Genomic DNA, 26,426 nt, shown 5'->3' with positions numbered 1-26,426 from the left:
TATGTGTACACAGTAGAGCTGTATGTGTAATGTGCATGTAGCTGAGCTGTATGTGTACACAGTAGAGCTGTATATGTGTAATGTACATGTAGCTGAGCTGTATGTGTACACAGTAGAGCTGTATATGTGTAATGTACATGTAGCTGAGCTGTATGTGTACACAGTAGTGCTGTATATGTGTAATGTACATGTAGCTGAGCTGTATGTGTACACAGTAGAGCTGTATATGTGTACTGTACATGTAGCTGAGCTGTATGTGTACACAGTAGAGCTGTATATGTGTAATGTACATGTAGCTGAGCTGTATGTGTACACAGTAGAGCTGTATATGTGTAATGTACATGTAGCTGAGCTGTATGTGTACACAGTAGAGCTGTATATGTGTAATGTACATGTAGCTGAGCTGTATGTGTACACAGTAGAGCTGTATATGTGTAATGTACATGTAGCTGAGCTGTATGTGTACACAGTAGAGCTGTATATGTGTAATGTACATGTAGCTGAGCTGTATGTGTACACAATAGAGCTGTATATGTGTAATAATAATATTATTTTATTTATGATACCCCTGGGCACTTGGAGCCATTTATAGTGCCGTAGCAGCAGGGTTATTGTAGGTTTAGGCTTGTTTGAATAGATGCAGGGGGCGGGGCATTATCGGCTTATCGGCAAGGTAATTGCCGATACCGATAATGCCCAAAATCGTGATTATCGGTCGATAATATCGGCCATACCGATAATCAGTCGATCCCTAGTCGGGGTGAATCCAATGATCTGATCTCACATGAGAACACAAGGAGGGTTAATACAAGAATATTCCTCTATTATATATGACATTTGTAAATAACATTAGGGCAGAATTGAATAGATTCAAAGCACTAGTCAGAAAAGAGATGTTTTGGATTTACAGCCTGAACTCCTTACAGCCTCAGGGCCTGAACGAAATAACAGAACTAATACATTAATCCCCCCAGAATACTATTTTCCTCCCCGTCCCAGACACCATAGACTGGTTCGCACCACACACCACAAGGTCCACGTTCACTCAATTACCACACCTCGGCATTCACCCCCTCCTTGAATGCGCCGAACCATACCACCGACCCAGACACACAAACCTTCCCACCGCTGACAAACGTCCAAACCTTATACGTCTGCACCACAAACGCCTAATGTGTTTTTTCCCTGTGTACACTCACTTTCCCACCATCCCATTCACATATGATATCAGTATGTCCCCTCCACTTTCTTCTAAAATTTAAATAAAAATATACTACAATCCCCTCATGTGCCACTGTAAGTACGTGGTACCCTGACACCTACACCATCATTGATAATGATAATGTTACCGCGCCTTCAGCACCCAAACGGCATTCTGATACATTATTGTATATATGTGTCCCGCTCCACATCCCGAGGACAAAGCAGCAGTTGTAATACGGCCAACACCAAAATCACTGCCAGCCAGAGTCCTCCCTCACCTGCGAACTGCTCCGCTGACACACGGCCGTCTGCGCATGCGCGGGACGGCGGTGGTCCGCGGACAGGGGCACTGCAGCGGCTTACAAGATACTTCCACAGCCCCTCCCACGCCGACCCGAGAACCTACCAACTGCAGAGGAAGACGGCGACAGCCACCAGGGACCCCAAGGATACTCAGAATACAGTACCAGCACGCATCCACGTCCGGACGGCACGGAGCGTCAGTACCGGACCCAGTGACTCTCAACCACGGAAAAACTCATAATCACCTGTTCCCCCCCGCTATAGACTCACAGAACAATGACATTATGAGCATTTCTAAACAGTATTTATAACATTGCAAAGCACATTGGGGGAGATTTATCAAAAACTGTGCAGAGGGAAAGTTGCCCAGTTGCCCATAGCAACCAATCAGCTCGCTTCTTTCATTTTTAACAAGGCCTCTGCAAAATGAAAGAAGTGATCTGATTGGTTGCTATGGGCAACTGGGCAACTTTCCCTCTGCACAGGTTTTGATAAATCTCGCTCATTGTCTTTTTATTTATCTTTATTTACCTTTTCCATTGCCCCTCCCTGACACGCACACCTGTCAGTGACGTCACCCGACCAGCCCACATTCTGGGCTCTTTCGTGTTTTTTTTGTGCATATAAAAAGCATTATGTTACTTGTCTCTGTACCCATGACCTGAGGAAGATGGGCGATCCCTCGAAACGCGTTGTCTGTCCTTTATGAAGCAATAAAGACTGAATTATTTACCACACCTGAGGTCTCTCACCTAATTGACCACCAACACGGATCCTGCGAGCGCCAGAGAAGTATCCGAATTTTCCATTCTGTGACCTCTGCCATGGGCACAGAACTCGAATTCTAACAATATGTGATTTATGTTTAAAAAATTTCTCCTATGTCATATGAGGGTTTGTTTTTTGTGGGACCAATTATACTTTATAATGTCTGTCTTTATTTTTCCATAACATATAATCCAAAATGGAATTTTACAAATTGGAGGAGTCTTTTTTACCCCGTTCATCCACAACACACCCAATGCTACTCTCTTCCTCAGGTCCATATCCCCCCTATTAGGTAGAAGCTCTGACTAGTAAGGTAGGGAATTCTCCCTAGTATGTATTAGCCCCCTGTGACTAGGTAAGTAAGAAACACTCCCCTTTTGTGTAGAAATCCCCAGCGGTTGGTTAGTCAGGTAAGTAGGGAACCTCCTTTTAGGTAGATCAAGGTTTCCAAACAAGGGTGCCTCCAGCTGTTGCAAAACTACTTATAACATGCTAGGAGTTGTAGTTTTTCAACAGCTGGGAAAACCCTGGTTGGGAAACACTGAGGTAGATGTTTCCATTAGTTCTCCCCAATGAGTCCCCCTCAAAATAAAATAATAAAAAAGCCCTACCATTCCAACTCTTCCATTCCTACTCTGAGGCCTCTGGACCTGTTGCTCCATTATCTGGAGAGCTGCAGGACCTGCTCGCACTAACATGGCTCATTTTCAGTATGCGCCGTCCTGCACCACTCCGGATAACATAGGGAAGGAAAAGGTCCTGTACCACTCTGAATAACAAAGGGAAGGAGAAAGCCCTGCACCACTCCAGATAATGCAGGGAAGGAGAAGGTCCTGCACCACTTAGGATAACATAGGGAAGGAGAAGGTCCTGCACCACTCCAAATAAAGTAGGGAAGGAGAAGGTCCTGCACCATTTTGGATAACGTATGGAAGGAGAAGGTCCTGTACCACTCTGGATAACGTAGGGAAGGAGAAGGTCCTACACCACTCTGGATAACGTAGGTAAGAAGGTCCTTCACCACTTAGGATAACATAGGGAAGGAGAAGGTCCTGCACCACTCCGAATAATGTAGGGAAGGAGAAGGTCCTGCACCACTCCCGATAATGTAGGGAAGAAGATGGTCCTGCACCACTCCTGATAATGTAGGGAAGGGGAAGGTCCTGCACCACTCCGAATAACGTAGGGAAGATCCTGCACCACTCCGGATAACATAGGGAAGGAGAAGGTCCTGCACCACTCTGAATAACAGAGCAACAGATGCAGAGGCTTCAGCGTCGGAACAGAGGAGGGGCAAGAGGGATTTGTCATATTGTTATGGTCTTTGGGTATGGGGGAACTTTACATGATTAAAAGTACTTGTGCAAATGTACGGAATCGGCGTCGATACCAATATCTGTATCAGAACATCTCTAATAAATGCAGCATCTGAGGAGGTTTTACTGTAATATCTTGTGGATAAATAAGAGTCGTGGTGAATCCAATGATCTGATCTCACATGAGAACACAAGGAGAGTTAATAATGTTTAATACAAGAATATTCCTCTATTATGACATTTGTAAATAACTTTAGGGAAGAATTATCTTAGGATATATTGATAATATCTTCTCCTTTTTATTATAGCTTCTCCTGGAATGAAATCTTCAGCCATTCCTAATGTTTATTAATAATTGTGACATAATGGGCGTACACATAATGTCTCTATCATCCATCGGGAGCTATGACCACAGACTGTTCAGAATGATTCCCCAGTCATCTGCTTCCTGGATATTACTATGTGTAACTGGTCTGAGAAGATTTCTATGTGATCGTGTTGTAGGAATAGATGGGGGCGTCCAGTGAGATTACTGGAGATTAGGAAGAAGAACAATGAGGAGGAGAGAATTAGGGAAGAAGAAGAAACAAGTCAACAAAGAAAACTCTGTGAGCTCTGAGATATTTAAAACTTCAAGAGGCCGGATAGATATCCAGTAAACCCCCCAGAGGAGACACTCATGTCTACTGTTCTAAAGGACTTACATCACATTTCATTTCTATCAGGGACAATCAGGACTGAATAAGGAGATGGTCACATTATGCTCATTGGACTGGGGTATTATTCTGTTTTTTTTTTTTTTCCAAATTCATTGTCTCATGTGACTTCTCTCATGTCTAGCAAGATCTGCTTTACTTGTAAAACATTTCCCACATTTTGTACATGAATGCGGCTTCTCTCCTGTGTGAATTCTCGCATGTCTAACAAGATATGATTTATTGCTAAAACATCTCCCACATTCTGAACATGAAAACGGCTTCTCTCCTGTGTGACTTCTCTCATGTGTAACAAGATATGATTTACGTGTAAAACATTTTCCACATTCTGGGCATGAATACGGCTTCTCTCCTGTATGAACTCTCTCATGTGTAACAAGCTGGGCTTTCTTTATAAAATGCTTTCCACATTCTGAACATGAAAACGGCTTCTCTCCTGTGTGACTTCTCTCATGTGTAACAAGATATGATTTACGTGTAAAACATTTCCCACATTCTGGGCATGAATACGGCTTCTCTCCTGTATGAACTCTCTCATGTGTAACAAGCTGGGCTTTCTCTATAAAACGCTTCCCACATTCTGAACATGAATACGGCTTCTCTCCTGTGTGAATTCTCTCATGTCTAGCCAGAGCAGATTTAACTGTAAAACATTTCCCGCATTCTGAACATGAACATGGCTTCTCTCCTGTGTGATGTCGCTCATGTGTAACAAGATATGATTTACTTGTAAAATATTTCCCACATTCTGGGCATGAATACGGCTTCTCTCCTGTATGAACTCTCTTATGTGCAACAAGCTGCGCTTTCTCTATAAAACACTTCCCACACTCTGAACATGAATACGGCTTCTCTCCCGAGTGAATTCTCTCATGTAAAACAAGCTTTGATTTCTCTATGAAACATTTCCCACATTCTGAACATGAATGAGGCTTCTCCCCTGTGTGAATCCTTTTATGTCTAGCCAGAGCAGATTTATCTGTAAAACATTTTTCACATTCTGGACATGAATATGGCTTCTCCCCTGTGTGAATTTTCTCATGTTTAACAAGACTTGATGGATTTGTAAAACATTTCCCACATTCTGAGCATGGATACAGCTTCTCTCCTGTGTGAGTTCTCTCATGCATAACAAGAGCTGATTTACGTGAAAAACATTTCCCACATTCTGAACACTTCCCCCCTTTCTGCTCTTGTGTCCTTGTGGTAACAACTTGTGATTGGTCGGGAGAAGGTTCCTGATGATCGGGCGGATTGTATGATAGATCTGTACTGTGATGTAGTACAGGTTGTGGTGTATGATCTCCTGAGTAGCGCTGCATGGTATCTTCATCTTTATAATTCAGCGATAACATCACATCTTCATCACATTTGGGATTTTCTGTGAGGATTAAAGTAGATATTGTTTTAGATATTGTTTTGTTTGTTTTCTTTAACCCCTTAAGGACCAGGCCAATTTTATTTTTGCATTTTTGTTTTTTCCTCCTCGCCATATAAAAATTGGAACTATTTTTTATATTTCCATCCACAGACGAGTATGAGGGCTTGTTTTTTGTAATGACATCACTCATTTTACCATAAAATGTATGGCGCAACCCAAAAAAATACTATTTGTGTGGGGACATTAAAAAGAAAACCGCAATTTAGCAAATGAGGGCTCATTTATTGTGCCGTGATCTGTACTTTCTATTGATACCAAATTGTGTATATAAAACTTTTATTCATTTTTTTTTATCATTTTTTTTTTAAATAAAATGTGACAAAAAACAGCAACAGGATCATTATCATTATATTTTAATAGTTCGGACATTCACGCACGTGGCCATACCAAATATGTTTGTTTATTTTATTTTTTTTTTTACACTTCTTGGGGGTAAAATGGGAAAAAGGGACATATTACATTTTTATTGGGGGAGGGGGATTTTTCAATTTTTTAAAACTTTTTTTTACAGACCAGACCAGAAGATCGCCTATAACACTGATCAGTGCTATGCCCTATGCATAGCACTGAACAGTATTAGCAATCAACTGATGTCCTGTTAGTGGCGAAACGAGTACTTCTTAGGGAGCAGATCAAACCTGCTGTGTCGGCCATAGCCGACGTGGTGGAGGAGCTGAAAGTTTACTTGGAGGTCAACAGGTGGGATGCGGAGAGGTATAAGAAACGAAGTGCAAAGAAGTTCTTTGTCAAATGTGGCATTTTTTTAACTGCCCACTATTCCAAAGATCAGATTGATGCTTTTGTTCTGCCATTCCGCCACACTGAGTTGTGTGTGTGTGTGTGTATATATATATATATATATATATATATATATATATATATATATATAGTCCAGCAAAAAAGGCTGCGGCGCTCCAAATTCAGTAAAAAGGGGTCTTTACTCACCCTAACTTGCAGCGTTGTTTCAACAGTCTCATACTGTCATTTTCAAGCGGTGTGAGGCCGTCAAAACGTCGCTGCACGTTGGGGTGAATAAAGACCCGTATTTTTCACTGAATTTAGAGTGCCCGCTGCCTTTTTTGCTGGACTGTGTATGTACGGATCCTGAACCGGGACCCGGGCGTGTCGGCACCCGCGCACCGTTCATGGGGAGTGCTATTTTCCTTTGGAATATATATTTATTTTATTTATTTTTGTGTGTGGTGTGTTTGTAATGGGGACAGTGCTGTGGTGTCCGAGTCGGACAAAATTTTGGGTACCTGGAGTCGGCAAACAATGCACCAACTCCGACTCCTACTAAATTTAGATTGGAATATAAAATAAAAAGTTTAAATGTCCCAATTCACAAAAAAGATTTTTTATGCTTACCGTAAAATCTCTTTCTCAAAGGATCCATTGGGGGACACAGATCATGGGTGTATGCTGCTGTCACTAGGAGGCTCGACACTATGGCAACAAGAGAAGTCGGCTCCTCCCAGCAGGGTATACCCGCCCACAGGCACCTGAGGTAATCAGTTTTAGTCCCAGAGCAATAGGAGAAGACCACAAACTGTCCGAGCAATCAGAAGAAAAGGCAACTGAACACACCTTCGGACAGATAACTGAAATAGGAACACCAGAAAAAAGGGTGGGAGCTGTGTCCCCCAATGGATCCTTCGAGAAAGAGATTTTACGGTAAGCATAAAAAAATCTTCTTTTCTCTATCGGCTCCATTGGGGGACACAGACCATGGGACGTACCAAAGCCGTCCCTTGGGTGGGTAAGGAATCAGACAGGTGGACGGTTGGACCACCGCCGTCTGCAACATCTTACAGCCCAGAGTAGCATCAACTGATGTGAAGGCATGAATCTGGTAGCACCTTGAGAAAGTGTACAAAAACGACCACGCAGACGCCTTACAGAACTGCAAGGCCGAAGCCACGTAGCGGAGGGCCCAGGATGCTCGGAAAAATGGGTGGAATGAGCCAAACCCCTGAAGGGTGGGATCTTCCCCTTGCAGTGGTAAGCTCCCAAAAAGAGCAGACCGGATCCACCGAAAAATGGTGGTCGTAGAAGCAGGTTGTCCTATACAACGACCTTCCGGAAAAACAAAAAAAGGGGGTCACACTGCCGAAAGGAAAGAGTGACTGAGAGATAAGTCAGAACAGCCCTCACCACAACCAGGTTGTGGAACAAACGCTTCCAGGGATGAGAAAGGGCCGGACAAGAGGACAGTAGGACGATTGAGATGAAAAACCATCTCAGGTAAGAAGGACGGACCTGGACGGAAAACAACTTGTCCTAGTATACCACCAGGAAGGGAGAACGGCAGGAGAGAGCTACCAGCTCTGACACCCTCCTAACAGAGGTAAGAGCAATAAGGAACGACAGACTGGCAGGGAGGGGCAGGAAGGAGCGCCCCCCGAAAAAGCAGGGGGGAAACAAAGCCACCATAGAAGGGACCGACAAGACTGTCGAGTGACAATGGAGACCTGTCCCACCGGTATAGAATCACCAATTGAAGAGGTCTGTGATGAAACTTGGCAAATGGCACGGCCTCCCCGGCCGCCGCCAACCGACCCAGGACATCCATGCAAAAGCGAATGGAAACTGGAGCAGGGTGCCGAAGTCGGACTCTTGATAAGAGAGTCAGCCGATTGGTCGGCAGAGTTGAAAGCGGGCAGAGGCCGCCGAATGACCAGCCAACCGAAGAGAGGTTTAGACTAAGAGTCTCCAGAATCTGGGCCCTGGCTGGAACTCTGATCAGAAGGTCGTCCAAGTAAGGAATCACGGAAACAACTGTTGTCCGTAAAAGGGGCTATCACAGGCGCCAGGACTTTGTTAAAGGTCCGCGGAGAATTGGCCAGACCGAAATGGAGAGCCACAATAGAAAATGACCGTCCGGAATTGCAAAGCGGAGGTACCGCTGATGACCGGAACAATGGGATGTGGAGGCAGGCATCCTTGATGTCCACCGAGGAACGAAAATTCCCCATGAACCAGGGACGCCAGCAACAAATGGAGAGACTCCATTCGGGATGGGAAGCAGAAGATGCTGGCTGAGATACTCGAGAACCAAGATTGGGCGAAAAGAAAAGCCTTTCTTGGGGACCACAAAGAGGTTGGAATAAACCTCAAAAACGTTCCCTTGAAGGAACCGGGGCAATGAATGTGCGTGGTCCAGTCATCCCGGAAGAGTAAGAGGCGACCAACCAACCTAGAAAGGTCAGCGGGTGGGGGCGACCCATCAGATCGAGGAAGGCCTACTGGTGCCTGATGGGGCCGCAAAATGGCCTGAACGGATAGCCGACCTCCGGGAGGAACAGGTCCAGAAGGTGGGAGCCCTATTTCCGTGAAGGCACCCGGCTGGACCCTTTGTTGGTACCCTGTGGTGGCACCAAAGGTCCGCAGAACCCGAAGGAGGACTTACGACGGAAAGCTTTTCTGTGAGCCGTATCCAGAGGTAATAAAGAACTCTTTTCCACCCGACGCCTCACTTCCTGAAGGCGGCGTCCACATTCCAGGCTTTAAGCCACATGGAGGGACGGTGGCTACCAGGTAGCTTGTGGCAAAGGCAGCACAGTGGCTGCGCATGGAACAGAAAATCTCCAGCTGCGGAGCATCGGGAGCTAGATCAAATAAATCCTCCAGAGGGATCTTTAAGACTACCTTGGCGGAGTTGGGAGACCATATTGAAAGGGCCCTTGACCCTCAGGCCAAAGCAAAAGCAGGAAGATCCTGCTGTCTCAAGGCAAAGTTTGCCAAAGTCTCCACCTTCATGTCGGCTGGATCTTGAAGGCAGCCACATCAGCCAAAGGTCCGATAGGCGACTTAGAGAGGCGGGAGACCGGCAGATCCACAGTTGGAGAGGAGGTCCACCGAGTAATGAGGTCCTTGGCGAAGGGATATCGCGCTTGAACCTTCTATGTTTCCTGAAACTTCTTGTCAGGGTGCCTCCAGGCGGATACCAGCGTGAGAGCTGAAGGTCTTGGGTGCCGGTCGGGCACGAAGAAAAGGAGACTTCTGGAGCCACGTCCGAAGTTCCTGGGTCCTTTAGATGGAAGGTGTATCTTATGGCCGAAACCAATGAGTACACCACATCAGGCATCCGTGCATTCCTTTAAGTCGGAGGCCGAATCAGAAACCTCATCCGCAAGTTCTCCAGGTGAATAGGAACGAGGTGAGGCAGCCCTGGAAGAGGTCGGGCACGATGAGAGGAAACTTCTGGACCACGTCCGAAGTTCCTGGGTCCTTTGCTGGAAGGTGTCTCTTATGGCCGAAACCAATGAGTACACCACATCAGGCATATCCGTGTGGTCCTCTGAGTCGGAGGCCGAATCAGAAACCTCATCCACAAGTTCTCCGGGTGAATGGGAACGAGGTGAGGCAGCCCTGAAGGTTGGGCACGATTAAAGGAAACTTCTGGAGCCACGTCCGAAGTTCCTGGGTCCTCTAGATAGAAGGTGTCTCTTGTGGCCGAGACCAATGAGTGCACCATGTCCGACATATCTGTGTGGTCCTCTGAATCAGAGGCCGAATCGGAAACTGCATCCACAAGTTCTCCAGGTGAATGGGAACGTGTGAGGTGGCCCTGGAAGAGGGGGAGACTGACCAGGTACGCAGGTCTGGAGAGCCAGAGCGGCAACCATGGGAGCGTCCTCTAGGGGAGTGACGCTTGCTACAGGGTGGAGTAACGGAGCGATGCCTGTGAGGGGAGTGCCCGTGCCTGCCAGAAGACTCTGAGGATGAGTCAGATGAAAAACACCCCCATGACGCTGCGAGAGCATCAGTATAGGGTGGGAGTGGGACCCTTCGGAGGGCCTCTCCAATGCAGTCACCACATAACAGGAGACCTGAGCCAAGTCGGATATAGACTGGGGGAGGGAGAGAACCCAGGCTGGAGGGGTGGCGGAACCCACCGGGTCTGGTAGACAACCGGGGTAGAATAGCAGGGGGTCTGGGGGAGCAGTGGAACAGGCAGAACAAGTGGTTCAGCAGAACCAGACATTTTTGAGATACAGCTTTTACAGATGTAATGAGTGGCTAACACTCCAGTTAACTGTTTAGAGGGAGCACATGGGTTCAGCAGAACCAGGCATTTTAGAATTACAGCTTTTACAGACAAAATGATGAACTAACGCTCCAGTTGTCTGTGCAGCCCAAGTCTGTGACCCCAGGGCAGCGGCTGTTAGGAAAACTCCGTTCTAGTGTAGATAAAGAAGGGAGAAATGCCAGCCAATAGCAAAAGAGGGGCGGACCAAGAGCAGGGGCACTGCTGATTGGCCCCTGCCTCTCACAACACGCGCACACCGCTGATTGGAGGCTAATTCGCGCCTCTTAGAAGCCCCGACAACAGAGGGGGCGGAGCTATAGCGCCCTCAGGTTCTGACAAGAAGGTCAGTAATGTCATTCGCATATGCGCTTGCGGGGCAGCGAGCGAGCGAGATGCCGCCGACTGCTGCCGAAAGTAAGCCGGCGCTTCATGCGCCCGCATAGTAAAAACGCCGCGGCTGTCAGCCGCTGAAAGAAACACACACACCACACACACATATCGTTCAGGAAAGTGAAAAGTATAGTGTCCTCTTAATAAAGCTGTGCCCCAGTCCAAAAATGCTCCTGCTCACCCCAGTTTTTTCAATAAATATGGAGTAAACCCCTGTCCAGGCCAGCCCCTGAGAAAAAGTGGGCAAAAAGTGAGGGTCTCCAGAGGTTGCAAGGCTGTGCCTAGGAGAAAGGGAATATACCCACGTCAGTCAGAAGAACTTACTTAATGGAGTCTTCTATGAGGTCTTCAGTCAGCTTTCTGTCACCTGCATCACGCCGAGCTACCAGGTGCGAGCGAGGCGAGCAGGGAAATAGGGGACCCGGACCCATGAAGTACAACCCCAGGCGCTGACCGTTGGCGAGAGGGGGTTAACAGCGCATATACGCAATGTCTATGCGCCCTCAATCGCAATGGGGAGACAGTGAGCCGCATTTCCTGAATCCCCCCCTGAAAACATGAAAGAAAAAGAAATAAAAAACTAACACATCCCTAACTAGGAAAATAATAAAACATAAGACCTGGTCTGGAGAGAACTCCAGACCATGTCCACCTCCTTAAGAAACTAAGCTAAAACTGATTACCTCAGGTGCCTGTGGGCGGGCATACCCTGCTGGGAGGAGCCGACTTCTCTTGTTGCCATAGTGTCGAGCCTCCTAGTGACAGCAGCATATACCCCATGGTCTGTGTCCCCCAATGGAGCCGATAGAGAAAGTTATAATTAATGACTTCTCTACTGTAAGAATAAAGACCAATGCATGCAGTGCCTCACGTAACCGCAAAACTAACACGTTAAGTGACCGTGAAGAAGCTTTTCATGTGCTTCACGATATGGCACGCAACGCACAATTAGGAGCGGCAATACTTATACTTTCCATAGTTGTGTTCTGCTGTTACATGGAACCCATGGGTAACCTAGCCTATCACTGATAAGGGATTAAGTAAATATGTTTTTTGCAGGACTAGAGACAAGGGAATGGAGGGTCAATAGTTCAAGACTGAAGCTGTAAACCATTGCAAAGACTGCTGCCATTCAGCTAAGGCTATAAAAACTTGTAAACTCCGATTGTTAGCTTAAACTTTAAACATGACTATGGGATTCTACTAGGGAAATCATGTTTTATAATAAATACCCCTTCCTGGATCCTCCCACTGCCCTATCTTCAGCAGCAGATCAGCACACAAAAAAGGAGAAGGCAGCAGCTTCTGCCCAACTACCTCTCTCTGCTAGAAGAGCTTAGAAGAACTTGGTGGAACAGCTTCTTGGATTCAACTGTAAATGTTTATAAATACATTCTTCGCATATTAATACAGAGGAGTCTGAGTTGGGGAGTCGGAAGTACAAAAAACTGCGGAGTCGGAACATTTATCTACCGACTCCACAGCCCTGGATGGGGAGGTGAGGGTCTTCCTCAACCTGAGTTATTGAACAATTTTACTTTGTAATGCTGTTAATAATTTCACCATAAAATCTACGGCAAAACCAGAAACAAATTATATGTGGGGCAAAATTGTAAAAAAAAAAAAAACATTTTGTATTTTTTTGCGGCTTCTGTTTCTACGCAGTGCACTTTCCGGTAAAATTTACACCTTATATTTATTCTGTAGGTTCATACGGTCACAAGAATACCCAATTTATTAGGTTTCATTTTATTTTGCTACAAAAAATATATAAAAAAGTGTATAAATATAAATAAATAAAACTACATGCACCAAACATTATATTTTTATAATTTGGACATTTACGCACGTGGCGATACCACATATGTTTATTTTTGTTTACATATTTATTCATTTTTTAAATGGGAAAAGGAGGGTGATTCAAACTTTTATTAGGGAAGGGGTCCCATAGGGGACTATAAAATGCAATTTACTGATTGCAGACACAGATGAATGCTATGCCATAGCATAGCATTGATCAGTGATATCGTTGCTCCACTGCTCCTGCCTGAATCTCAGGCATGGAGCAATAGAGTGCCAATCGGATGGCGAGGAAGAATGTAAGAGACCTTCCCCGTCCTCTCAGCTGATCAGGATGCCGCGGTTTCGAACTCAGCTAACTGGCAATAGAATTAACCACTTTTAGACGATCGACTTTGATTGCAGCGTCTAAAGGGCTAATGCCGGATATCAGCCCGATCAGCATTAGCTGTGGGTTCTGGTTGCTGATAGCAACCAGGACCCACCGGGTATGATGCGCGCTCACCTGCTGAGCGTGCGTCATACCTCGGGAGCCCGGAGTGGACGTGAATGTACGTCCAATTGCGGGAAGAGGTTAATAAACAAAGTTATAAAAAATAAATTAAAAAAAACACATGCGCTGGGGTTGTAGGTAGTCCAGTCTCTGATAGGGCACATGGCAGGTATATTCATGTTTTATGCCTTGTTTTGGAGTAGTTTTTGTGTGTTCTGTAATGTCCATCACTTGATCTATTACCTTTATTATGTGTGAGCTCTAAACCTATTGTATTGCATTACACATATTCCCTACTTACTTTTAACATATTGTTACATAGTTACATAGTTAGTATGGTTGAAAAAAGACATACGTCCATCAAGTCCAACCAGACTTTGTTTACATATTTGCTGGTCTTTGTATTCCCTGTTTACCTCATCACTACCACCACCTTATCTTCTGTATTTATCATCATAGTGCCTATATTATCTTATTTTATATTGCTTTTAAATGTATATGTCTATTTTCTCAATAAAGCTTATTTGTGTTTGATGATATGACTGCCCTTTTGTTTGGTGTATTTTACGTGTATAACACTGCCTAACAACTCTAAAGCCCTGTATAACACTGCTGGGAATGTATTGAAGTAGTTTTAAAGTGGTTTTTCGGCTCAGTTATGACGACTTGCGGTAACCCATGGTAACTAACAGCTTGTTTAATGCACTCAGGGATTTAAAAAGGCTTATTAACACTAAAATAAAGCAGGGCCAAAAAAGGAACACAGAGATATCGGAAGGTGCCAAGCATTCAAAAAATTCTCCCTTTTTCAAAGTAGCAACAGGACTGGTGATGCTGACCAGAGAAAAACTTGACAAAAGTTGTTAGTTTGAAAAAAAAAAAAATCATAAAACCAGCAGCAAGGGTAATGGTGGGTCAGAGAGACTGATAGTAGCCAGTGGACAGCAGGAGGTAGAAAATTTGTAATTTGTTTAATTTGGCCTGGCAGCTCAGACCTGGCTGGAGGCAGCAGCAGCAAGGGTGATGGTGGACTAATGTGCCCTTGAAGTAACCAGCATACAGCAGGAGGTTTAAAAAAAATATATTTTTATTAATTTTGCCAGACCAGCACTGGTAGTATCAAGCAGGAGGAAGGCTAGTATTAACCAGCGTACAGAAAGAATTTAAAAAATATATATATTTTTTTTAAACTTTTTCCGGACAAATGGCCCAGTCCTAGCTGGAGGTTGCAGCAACAGCAGAAAGGGTGATGGCAGACTAGTGGGACTTGTAGTAGCCAGTATACAACATGAAGAGGTGAACTGGTAACAATAAAAATTTGATTTGATTAAAATTTTGCCTGCCAGGCTGGAAGTAGCCAAATTCTGCAGAGCATGGTAGTGTTCTGCACACTGACAACTGCATGGAGTGACCCAAACTCAGCACCACATGATTGTGCACAGCAGAGACTCCTGATAGCTACCAGCCAGTGGACAGGAGGCGGCGATGGACTAGTGTTAGCTGTAGCCACCAGACAGCAGGCATTGGTGGATTAGGTATACTTCTAGCCAGGATTTGTGATGCCTCTCCATGTGCTGACGTAGAGGCCTAATTCCTAAATTCTGACCCTGCCTGTGCTTTACTTTCTTGCTTTCCTGCATCTGGTAACATAGTAAAACATTTCCACAAGGAAGGATACAGTAAAGAGTTAGGTATACCACCACCCGACTGTGCATATGTTCTAGAACGTTTTTTTTTCTCAAGCCTTCTGATCCAGCATCACCATCACTTGTTATTATTTACTGTCCAATGGTTGTTATTACCACCAGCTCAGCGGCACCACGATGGGATCCAATGGGCTGCACTGAAGACTACCTCTGATGCTGCACATCTTTTCGGCAGTTGAAAGATAACCCAAGTCTTCACCAATGAAAGGTAGTACTTTGGTGATATAGCCTTATTAAGGTCATGTTATTTAGTTGACTAGAGACAAGCTAATTTTTTTTAAAAAATTCAAATTTCATTGCCTCGAACCTGCAATGAATTATGCCCCTAAACATGTATATAACATTGCCTAAGAGCCCTAAAGTCCTGTAAAACACTGGTTGTTTGCAGATGGCTGCCAGTGTAAAAATGCACAGTGAGGTATCGGAAGATGCAATTTTCTTTCCAAACCTTCCAAAAATGATCCCATTTGGGAGTTGCAACAGGATTGGTGTCCCAAAATAGTGAAGAAGCTTTTGTACGAAACCCCCCCAAAATGAATTCTTCTTTGGGGGTCATGGGTTGTATATGTGTAGGCCTGGTAGTATGTGTAGCTGGTAGTAGCAGCAGCAAGGATGATGGTGGACTGGTGGGTGTAGTAGTCAGCATACAAGAGGAGGTTGTTTTTGATAGTATCCAGAATACAGCCGGATATGGTGGACAAGTGGGAGTTGTGTACAGCAGGGTTGGTGATAGTACAGTGTAATCAATGGCATGGGGCACAGAAAATTTTAATTCCTCACTGATCTACGACTGATTCATTTCAGCAAATGTTTCTAGACGTGTCTGGCTGACAATCTTTTTGCTTAGGGGACACCGCTGCCTGCTGCACTGAAGACTACCTCTGATGCTGCACAGAAAGATGGACAAGAAAGAACACACAGGGTAAACTGGGAAAGTTCTGGCCAAAGGTCCAATATAGTGACCAAGTATTCCATGGGGTCTGGGCTCATGCTGTCTGTCAGCTCTCTGCCAAGGGCACAGCTTAGGTATGCCTCAACCTTTGTTCAGGTGGTGGAGGTTTTGTACATCCTTTTAGTGACACTGTGCCTTAGGAAACACCCAACGCCACATCAATTTCTGATGATTTGGCTTCTAGGTCTCTGGGGTGGGTTTCAATCACTATCCTCCTCTTTGGGATAACCACTTATTTCCTTAGCTGCTACAATAACATCACACCTGATGATGTCCCAGTACAGGACCTGGATCTGTTAGTTTTAGGAACCTGCCCTGATGGTCTCCATCTCTATCCTTCTCATCTATCACCTGTATAATTATTACCCTCTCTTCTGAACATGACACCTGAGTTTCTTCTAAAAGCCTTCAGTATTCCCCTAATGCTTTCACTGCACGACCTTTCACCAACACTAAAAAGGAGTGAAACGCATGTAGAGGATCCTAGAGGATACTACACACAATGGGACTGCTGTAATATTCATGGACTATATGGAGAACAGACTGATGATTTTAGATTGTAAAAGCTTAAAAAAGAAACTTTCAAAAGAAAAACCCTCGGAAGTCCCCCAGTAAATCCATTCTTACATATCTGGGCTAACACCTCCTGGAATTATTACATACCTGGGGTAACACCTCCTGGAATTATTACATACCTGGGGTAACACCTCCTGGAATTTCCTCCTTCACTTCCCTCATACACGGGTGATGGCCCCTCATCCTCTCTTCTTCATCCTCCACTTTATTATTAGTCAGATCTCCCCCCTGATGTGACATATAGAACAATTCACTACAATACAGCAGACAGGAGGAGCAACAGAGACCCCCAAAATCTATCCCCACATCTATGACTGCAGGACCCCCCTATAGAGATGTGGGATAGGATCAGCCTCATCTACCTGATGCTTCTCTGGGACATTTCCCTCTGGACAGTCCTGGGAATACAGAGGACGGGGACACCTCTCGGGTGTATATCTATCCATGACTCCATCTGTATAGGACAAACAGTGAATAGATTGTTTACATGTGATGATCAGATGATGGGTGGAGGATCTAGGGGACCCTCAAAACAGATTGTACAAACAATGAAAGTCTTCCCCTCCTTACACTGCTGATTGGCCCAGAAATCCGTCTCCTCTTCTGATTCATCTTTAACCTCAACCTTAATATTAATCAGATTTTCTGGACAGTTCTGTGAATACAGAGGACGGGGACACCTCTCAGGTGGATTTCTATCCATGACTCCATCTGTAGGGAACACACAAGGACTGAAAAGATTATTTACCTGTGATGATCAGATGATGGGTGGAGGATCTAGGGAAACCTAAAGACAAATTCTTCTTATACAACCACAGAAACTCTCCCCCTCCTTACACTGCTGATCGGTACAGAAATCCATCTCCTCTTCTTCATCTTTAACCTCAACCTTAATATCAATCAGATCTTCACCCTAAACAGAAACAAGAACAAAAAAAGTCAAATGGTTTAATCACCTTATAGTCATATTTCAGGAAGACTTTAGTGCCATCTACCTGATGCTTCTCTGGGACATTTCCCTCTTGACAGTCCTGGGAATACAGAGGACGGGGACACCTCTCGGGTGAATATCTATCCACGACTCCATCTGTGGCAAACACATAGGGAATGAATACATCACCTGCTGGATAGATTTCTATGTTACTAAGTGGTGACAATGATATATATATATATGTCTCTTCTTACCTGCTAATGTGAGGGGCTGCTGATCCTCCATCATCACCTGAACCTTGTACTGATCCTTGTGTCCTTCTACAAACTCCCACTTCTTCATGGAGAAATAGACCGCCACGTCCTGACACCTTATAGGAACCTGACACACAATGATACAGTCATCACCCCGACCCCTCCAGTGGTGTTACTGTATAATGTCCCAGCATTCCCAGCAGTGTCACCTCTCCAATCATCACCAGACCCCTCCATTACTGTATAATGTCCCAGCATTCCCAGCAGTGTCACCTCTCCAGTCATCACCAGACCCCTCCATTACTGTATAATGTCCCAGCATTCCCAGCAGTGTCACCTCTCCAGTCATCACCAGACCCCTCCATTACTGTATAATGTCCCAGCATTCCCAGCAGTGTCACCTCTCCAGTCATCACCAGACCCCTCCATTACTGTATAATGTCCCAGCATTCCCAGCAGTGTCACCTCTCCAGTCATCACCAGACCCCTCCATTACTGTATAATGTCCCAGCATTCCCAGCAGTGTCACCTCTCCAGTCATCACCAGACCCCTCCATTACTGTATAATGTCCCAGCATTCCCAGCAGTGTCACCTATCCAGTCATCACCAGACCCCTCCATTACTGTATAATGTTCAAGCAGTGTCACCTCTCCAGTCATCACCAGACCCCTCCATTACTGTATAATGTCCCAGCATTCCCAGCAGTGTCACCTCTCCAGTCATCACCAGACCCCTCCATTACTGTATAATGTCCCAGCATTCCCAGCAGTGTCACCTCTCCAGTCATCACCAGACCCCTCCATTACTGTATAATGTCCCAGCATTCCCAGCAGTGTCACCTCTCCAGTCATCACCAGACCCCTCCATTACTGTATAATGTCCCAGCAGGGTCACCTCTCCAGTCATCACCAGACCCCTCCATTACTGTATAATGTCCCAGCAGTGTCACCTCTCCAGTCATCACCAGACCCCTCCATTACTGTATAATGTCCCAGCATTCCCAGCAGTGTCACCTCTCTAGTCACCACCAGACCCCTCCATTACTGTATAATGTCCCAGCATTCCCAGCAGTGTCACCTCTCCAGTCATCACCAGACCCCTCCATTACTGTATAATGTCCCAGCATTCCCAGCAGTGTCACCTCTCTAGTCACCACCAGACCCCTCCATTACTGTATAATGTCCCAGCATTCCCAGCAGTGTCACCTCTCCAGTCATCACCAGACCCCTCCATTACTATATAATGTCCCAGCAGTGTCACCTCTCCAGTAATCACCAGACCCCTCCATTACTGTATAATGTCCCAGCAGTGTCACCTCTCCAGTCATCACCAGACCCCTCCATTACTGTATAATGTCCCAGCATTCCCAGCAGTGTCACCTCTCCAGTCATCACCAGACCCCTCCATTACTGTATAATGTCCCAGCATTCCCAGCAGTGTCACCTCTCCAGTCATCACCAGACCCCTCCATTACTGTATAATGTCCCAGCAGTGTCACCTCTCCAGTCATCACCAGACCCCTCCATTACTGTATAATGTTCAAGCAGTGTCACCTCTCCAGTCATCACCAGACCCCTCCATTACTGTATAATGTCCCAGCATTCCCAGCAGTGTCACCTCTCCAGTCATCACCAGACCCCTCCATTACTGTATAATGTCCCAGCATTCCCAGCAGTGTCACCTCTCCAGTCATCACCAGACCCCTCCATTACTGTATAATGTCCCAGCATTTCCAGCAGTGTCACCTCTCCAGTCATCACCAGACCCCTCCATTACTGTATAATGTCCCAGCATTCCCAGCAGTGTCACCTCTCCAGTCATCACCAGACCCCTCCATTACTGTATAATGTCCCAGCAGGGTCACCTCTCCAGTCATCACCAGACCCCTCCATTACTGTATAATGTCCCAGCAGTGTCACCTCTCCAGTCATCACCAGACCCCTCCATTACTGTATAATGTCCCAGCATTCCCAGCAGTGTCACCTCTCTAGTCACCACCAGACCCCTCCATTACTGTATAATGTCCCAGCATTCCCAGCAGTGTCACCTCTCCAGTCATCACCAGACCCCTCCATTACTGTATAATGTCCCAGCATTCCCAGCAGTGTCACCTCTCTAGTCACCACCAGACCCCTCCATTACTGTATAATGTCCCAGCATTCCCAGCAGTGTCACCTCTCCAGTCATCACCAGACCCCTCCATTACTATATAATGTCCCAGCAGTGTCACCTCTCCAGTAATCACCAGACCCCTCCATTACTGTATAATGTCCCAGCATTCCCAGCAGTGTCACCTCTCCAGTCATCACCAGACCCCTCCATTACTGTATAATGTCCCAGCATTCCCAGCAGTGTCACCTCTCCAGTCATCACCAGACCCCTCCATTACTGTATAATGTCCCAGCATTCCCAGCAGTGTCACCTCTCCAGTCATCACCAGACCCCTCCATTACTGTATAATGTCCCAGCAGTGTCACCTCTCCAGTCATCACCAGACCCCTCCATTATTGTATAATGTCCCAGCATTCCCAGCAGTGTCACCTCTCCAGTCATCACCAGACCCCTCCATTACTGTATAATGTCCCAGCAGTGTCACCTCTCCAGTCATCACCAGATCCCTCCATTACTGTATAATGTCCCAGCATTCCCAGCAGTGTCACCTCTCCAGTCATCACCAGACCCCTCCATTACTGTATAATGTCCCAGCATTCCCAGCAGTGTCACCTCTCCAGTCATCACCAGACCCCTCCATTACTGTATAATGTCCCAGCAGTGTCACCTCTCCAGTCATCACCAGACCCCTCCATTACTGTATAATGTCCCAGCAGTGTCACCTCTCCAGTCATCACCAGACCCCTCCATTACTGTATAATGTCCCAGCATTCCCAGCAGTGTCACCTCTCCAGTCATCACCAGACCCCTCCATTACTGTATAATGTCCCAGCAGGGTCACCTCTCCAGTCAGCAGCTCCACCATCTTGTTGATCAGTTCTAGGATCTTCTGTTCCTCCATTTCCTCATGTATCAGGGAGTGAGGTGGGGGCCCCGGGATTGGGCTCAGGGTTCTTCCCCATCCTTCACACACAGGGGCCCGACAGCGCCCACTAGAGGACTTCTTCACTACTGTGTAATCCTGTGTATGGAGAGACACATTAATATCATTACATACATTCCCAGAATCCCTCACCTCTCCAGTCATATCCATCTGTTATTACATAGATAAGAATGAGGTCATGTGACATCACTCCCAGAATCCCTCACCTCTCCAGTCATATCCATCTGTAATTATATAGATAAGAATGAGGTCATGTGACATCACTCCCAGAATCCCTCACCTCCCCAGTAAGCCGGAAGAGTATCTGTAGGGTGAGGTCTATTATCCTCTCCGCCATCTCGTTCCTGTCTCTCTCCATGGTTGATCAGGAAACTTCTCTTATATAGAAGATATCAGCAGAGGATCCTGGGATGGAGAAACCTGAAGGGAAGAAGAGGAGACGATGATAAATGGCGGCTGCTAATAGAAACAAAAACAGACGGAGAAAGAAAGAGACAAATACACAGAGTGGTAGTTTTTGCAAAACCTGTTTAGAGGAAAAGTTGCTGAGTTGTCCATAGCAACCAGTCAGATCGCTTCTTTCACTTCTCAGAGGCCTCTTCAAAAATGAAAGAAGCGATCTGATTGGTTGCTATGGACAACTCAGCAACTTTATCTCTACACAGGTTTTGATAAATATCTCCCAGGAAGTCCATATACCTCCAACTGGAGACTGTACGGGAGCCGTGTACTCACAGGACCTGCGGTGATGTCAGAATCATGTGATCAGTCACATGGAGGAGGAGGAGTCACATGATCAGGGGCTGCTGCTCTAGGCTCATCTGCTCAGTGTATGCAGGACTCTGCTGTGCTGGTTGTGATCGCTGCTGGATGAGCTGAAGTTATGTGTATGCAGCAGAGCTGTGTGTGTGTGATGTGCGTGGTGCAGAGCTGTGTATGTGTGTGTTATATATGTCTGCAGCAGAGCTGTGTGTAATGTGCATGTAGCTGAGCTGTATGTGTACACAGTAGAGCTGTATATGTGTAATGTGCATGTAGCTGAGCTGTATGTGTACACAGTAGAGCTGTATATGTGTAATGTACATGTAGCTGAGCTGTATGTGTGATGTGCGTGGTGCAGAGCTGTGTATGTGTGTGTTATATATGTCTGCAGCAGAGCTGTGTGTAATGTGCATGTAGCTGAGCTGTATGTGTACACAGTAGAGCTGTATATGTGTAATGTACATGTAGCTGAGCTGTATGTGTACACAGTAGAGCTGTATATGTGTAATGTGCATGTAGCTGAGCTGTATGTGTACACAGTAGAGCTGTATATGTGTAATGTACATGTACATGTAGCTGAGCTGTATGTGTACACAGTAGAGCTGTATATGTGTAATGTACATGTAGCTGAGCTGTATGTGTACACAGTAGAGCTGTATATGTGTAATGTACATGTAGCTGAGCTGTATGTGTACACAGTAGTGCTGTATATATGTGTAATGTACATGTAGCTGAGCTGTATGTGTACACAGTAGAGCTGTATATGTGTAATGTGCATGTAGCTGAGCTGTATGTGTACACAGTAGAGCTGTATATGTGTAATGTACATGTAGCTGAGCTGTATGTGTACACAGTAGAGCTGTATATGTGTAATGTACATGTAGCTGAGCTGTATGTGTACACAGTAGTGCTGTATATGTGTAATGTGCATGTATCTGAGCTGTATGTGTACACAGTAGAGCTGTATATGTGTAATGTACATGTAGCTGAGCTGTATGTGTACACAGAGCTGTATATGTGTAATGTGCATGTAGCTGAGCTGTATGTGTACACAGTAGAGCTGTATATGTGTAATGTGCATGTAGCTGAGCTGTATGTGTACACAGTAGAGCTGTATATGTGTAATGTACATGTAGCTGAGCTGTATGTGTACACAGTAGAGCTGTATATGTGTAATGTGCATGTAGCTGAGCTGTATGTGTACACAGTAGAGCTGTATATGTGTAATGTGCATGTAGCTGAGCTGTATGTGTACACAGTAGAGCTGTATATGTGTAATGTGCATGTAGCTGAGCTGTATGTGTACACAGTAGAGCTGTATATGTGTAATGTGCATGTAGCTGAGCTGTATGTGTACACAGTAGAGCTGTATATGTGTAATGTACATGTAGCTGAGCTGTATGTGTACACAGTAGAGCTGTATATGTGTAATGTACATGTAGCTGAGCTGTATGTGTACACAGTAGTGCTGTATATGTGTAATGTACATGTAGCTGAGCTGTATGTGTACACAGTAGAGCTGTATATGTGTAATGTACATGTAGCTGAGCTGTATGTGTACACAGTAGAGCTGTATATGTGTAATGTACATGTAGCTGAGCTGTATGTGTACACAGTAGAGCTGTATATGTGTAATGTACATGTAGCTGAGCTGTATGTGTACACAGTAGAGCTGTATATGTGTAATGTACATGTAGCTGAGCTGTATGTGTACACAGTAGAGCTGTATATGTGTAATGTACATGTAGCTGAGCTGTATGTGTACACAGTAGAGCTGTATATGTGTAATGTACATGTAGCTGAGCTGTATGTGTACACAGTAGAGCTGTATATGTGTAATGTACATGTAGCTGAGCTGTATGTGTACACAGTAGAGCTGTATATGTGTAATGTACATGTAGCTGAGCTGTATGTGTACACAGTAGAGCTGTATATGTGTAATGTATATGTAGCTGAGCTGTATGTGTACACAGTAGAGCTGTATATGTGTAATGTACATGTAGCTGAGCTGTATGTGTACACAGTAGAGCTGTATATGTAATGTGCATGTAGCTGAGCTGTATGTGTACACAGTAGAGCTGTATATGTGTAATGTACATGTAGCTGAGCTGTATGTGTACACAGTAGAGCTGTATATGTGTAATGTGCATGTAGCTGAGCTGTATGTGTACACAGTAGAGCTGTATATGTGTAATGTACATGTAGCTGAGCTGTATGTGTACACAGTAGAGCTGTATATGTGTAATGTACATGTAGCTGAGCTGTATGTGTACACAGTAGAGCTGTATATGTGTAATGTACATGTAGCTGAGCTGTATGTGTACACAGTAGAGCTGTATATGTGTAATGTACATGTAGCTGAGCTGTATGTGTACACAGTAGATCTGTATATGTGTAATGTACATGTAGCTGAGCTGTATGTGTACACAGTAGAGCTGTATATGTGTAATGTACATGTAGCTGAGCTGTATGTGTACACAGTAGAGCTGTATATGTGTAATGTACATGTAGCTGAGCTGTATGTGTACACAGTAGAGCTGTATATGTGTAATGTATATGTAGCTGAGCTGTATGTGTACACAGTAGAGCTGTATATATGTAATGTACATGTAGCTGAGCTGTATGTGTACACAGTAGAGCTGTATATGTGTAATGTACATGTAGCTGAGCTGTATGTGTACACAGTAGAGCTGTATATGTGTAATGTACATGTAGCTGAGCTGTGTGTGTTCACAGTAGGGCTGTATATGTGTAATGTGCATGTAGCTGAGCTGTATGTGTACACAGTAGGGCTGTATATGTGTAATGTACATGTAGCTGAGCTGTGTGTGTACACAGTAGAGCTGTATATGTTTAATGTGCATGTAGCTGAGCTGTGTGTGTACACAGTAGGGCTGTATATGTGTAATGTACATGTAGCTGAGCTGTATGTGTACACAGTAGAGCTGTATATGTGTAATGTACATGTAGCTGAGTTGTATGTGTACACAGTAGAGCTGTATATGTGTAATGTACATGTAGCTGAGCTGTATGTGTACACAGTAGAGCTGTATATGTGTAATGTGCATGTAGCTGAGCTGTATGTGTACACAGTAGAGCTGTATATGTGTAATGTGCATGTAGCTGAGCTGTATGTGTACACAGTAGAGCTGTATATGTGTAATGTACATGTAGCTGAGCTGTATGTGTACACAGTAGAGCTGTATATGTGTAATGTACATGTAGCTGAGCTGTATGTGTACACAGTAGAGCTGTATATGTGTAATGTGCATGTAGCTGAGTTGTATGTGTACACAGTAGAGCTGTATATGTGTAATGTACATGTAGCTGAGTTGTATGTGTACACAGTAGAGCTGTATATGTGTAATGTACATGTAGCTGAGCTGTATGTGTACACAGTAGAGCTGTATATGTGTAATGTGCATGTAGCTGAGTTGTATGTGTACACAGTAGAGCTGTATATGTGTAATGTGCATGTAGCTGAGCTGTATGTGTACACAGTAGAGCTGTATGTGTGTAATGTACATGTAGCTGAGCTGTATGTGTACACAGTAGAGCTGTATATGTGTAATGTGCATGTAGCTGAGCTGTATGTGTACACAGTAGAGCTGTATATGTGTAATGTACATGTAGCTGAGCTGTATGTGTACACAGTAGAGCTGTATATGTGTAATGTACATGTAGCTGAGCTGTATGTGTACACAGTAGAGCTGTATATATGTAATGTACATGTAGCTGAGCTGTATGTGTACACAGTAGAGCTGTATATGTGTAATGTACATGTAGCTGAGCTGTATGTGTACACAGTAGAGCTGTATATGTGTAATGTGCATGTAGCTGAGCTGTATGTGTACACAGTAGAGCTGTATATGTGTAATGTACATGTAGCTGAGCTGTATGTGTACACAGTAGTGCTGTATATGTGTAATGTACATGTAGCTGAGCTGTATGTGTACACAGTAGAGCTGTATATGTGTAATGTACATGTAGCTGAGCTGTATGTGTACACAGTAGAGCTGTATATGTGTAATGTACATGTACCTTTTAAAAATGATAATTTAACTTAAGACCCATCTCTCAAGTAATAATATCTGTGATTCCTTCTAGAGATGAGCAAACTTACAGTAAATTTGATTCGTCACGAACTTCTCGGCTCGGCAGTTGATGACTTTTCCTGCATAAATTAGTTCAGCCTTCAGGTGCTCCCGTGGGCTGGAAAAGGTGGATACATTCCTAGGAGACTCTTTCCTAGGACTGTATCCTCCTTTTCCAGCCCACCGGAGCACCTGAAAGCTGAACACACTTATGCAGGAAAAGTCATCAACTGCCGAGCCGAGAAGTTCGCGACGAATCGAATTTACTGTAAGTTCGCTCATCTCTAATTCCTTCCAATAGTTCTTCAGTAATGAATCAGCCCCTATTAGTGTTCCGAATGATAACAAGGGATCAGTGTGAGTGTCTAAGATGGTTTCATTCTCTCCTTATGAATAGATCCAGGACAGTATCATCAGGAACGTCTTCTTCATCTCCCGCACCACTAATGTGTGGATTGGCCACAAGGTTCCCTTCTATCTCCTGCTCTATTTGCTATATACCACATCTTGAACACGTCACCATTTTTCTCACTAAATATATTTCAAGGTTCTATAACCAGATGTCGGTAACAAACCAAGTAATCCATACATACAGAGAAACCAAAACAAAGAAGATCAGAAATTAAGTTATGT

The 26,426-nt window shown here is 44.8% G+C and overlaps 1 protein-coding gene across 1 annotated transcript in view; it reads right to left on the bottom strand.

Moving 5' to 3' along the window:
* The window catches only part of LOC130297924 (uncharacterized), a 95,047-nt gene that overhangs the window by 37,422 nt on the left and 31,199 nt on the right, over positions 1 to 26,426 (bottom strand). The window contains exons 12-19 of the mRNA XM_056550810.1: positions 20,836 to 21,009; positions 17,882 to 18,008; positions 17,692 to 17,783; positions 17,534 to 17,609; positions 17,267 to 17,407; positions 17,059 to 17,150; positions 16,816 to 16,924; positions 4,405 to 5,687 (exon numbers count right to left, since the gene is read on the bottom strand). Of these exons, the coding sequence (XP_056406785.1) occupies positions 4,405 to 5,687; positions 16,816 to 16,924; positions 17,059 to 17,150; positions 17,267 to 17,407; positions 17,534 to 17,609; positions 17,692 to 17,783; positions 17,882 to 18,008; positions 20,836 to 21,009 (2,094 nt within the window). The remainder of the gene's footprint in view (positions 1 to 4,404; positions 5,688 to 16,815; positions 16,925 to 17,058; positions 17,151 to 17,266; positions 17,408 to 17,533; positions 17,610 to 17,691; positions 17,784 to 17,881; positions 18,009 to 20,835; positions 21,010 to 26,426) is intronic.

This window comes from Hyla sarda, chromosome 1 (assembly GCF_029499605.1).
Source record: "Hyla sarda isolate aHylSar1 chromosome 1, aHylSar1.hap1, whole genome shotgun sequence".
In the NCBI taxonomy this organism is placed as follows: Eukaryota; Metazoa; Chordata; class Amphibia; order Anura; family Hylidae; genus Hyla; species Hyla sarda.
Note: the sequence above shows the minus strand (reverse complement) of the source record. Positions and strands in the feature narration are given on the sequence as shown.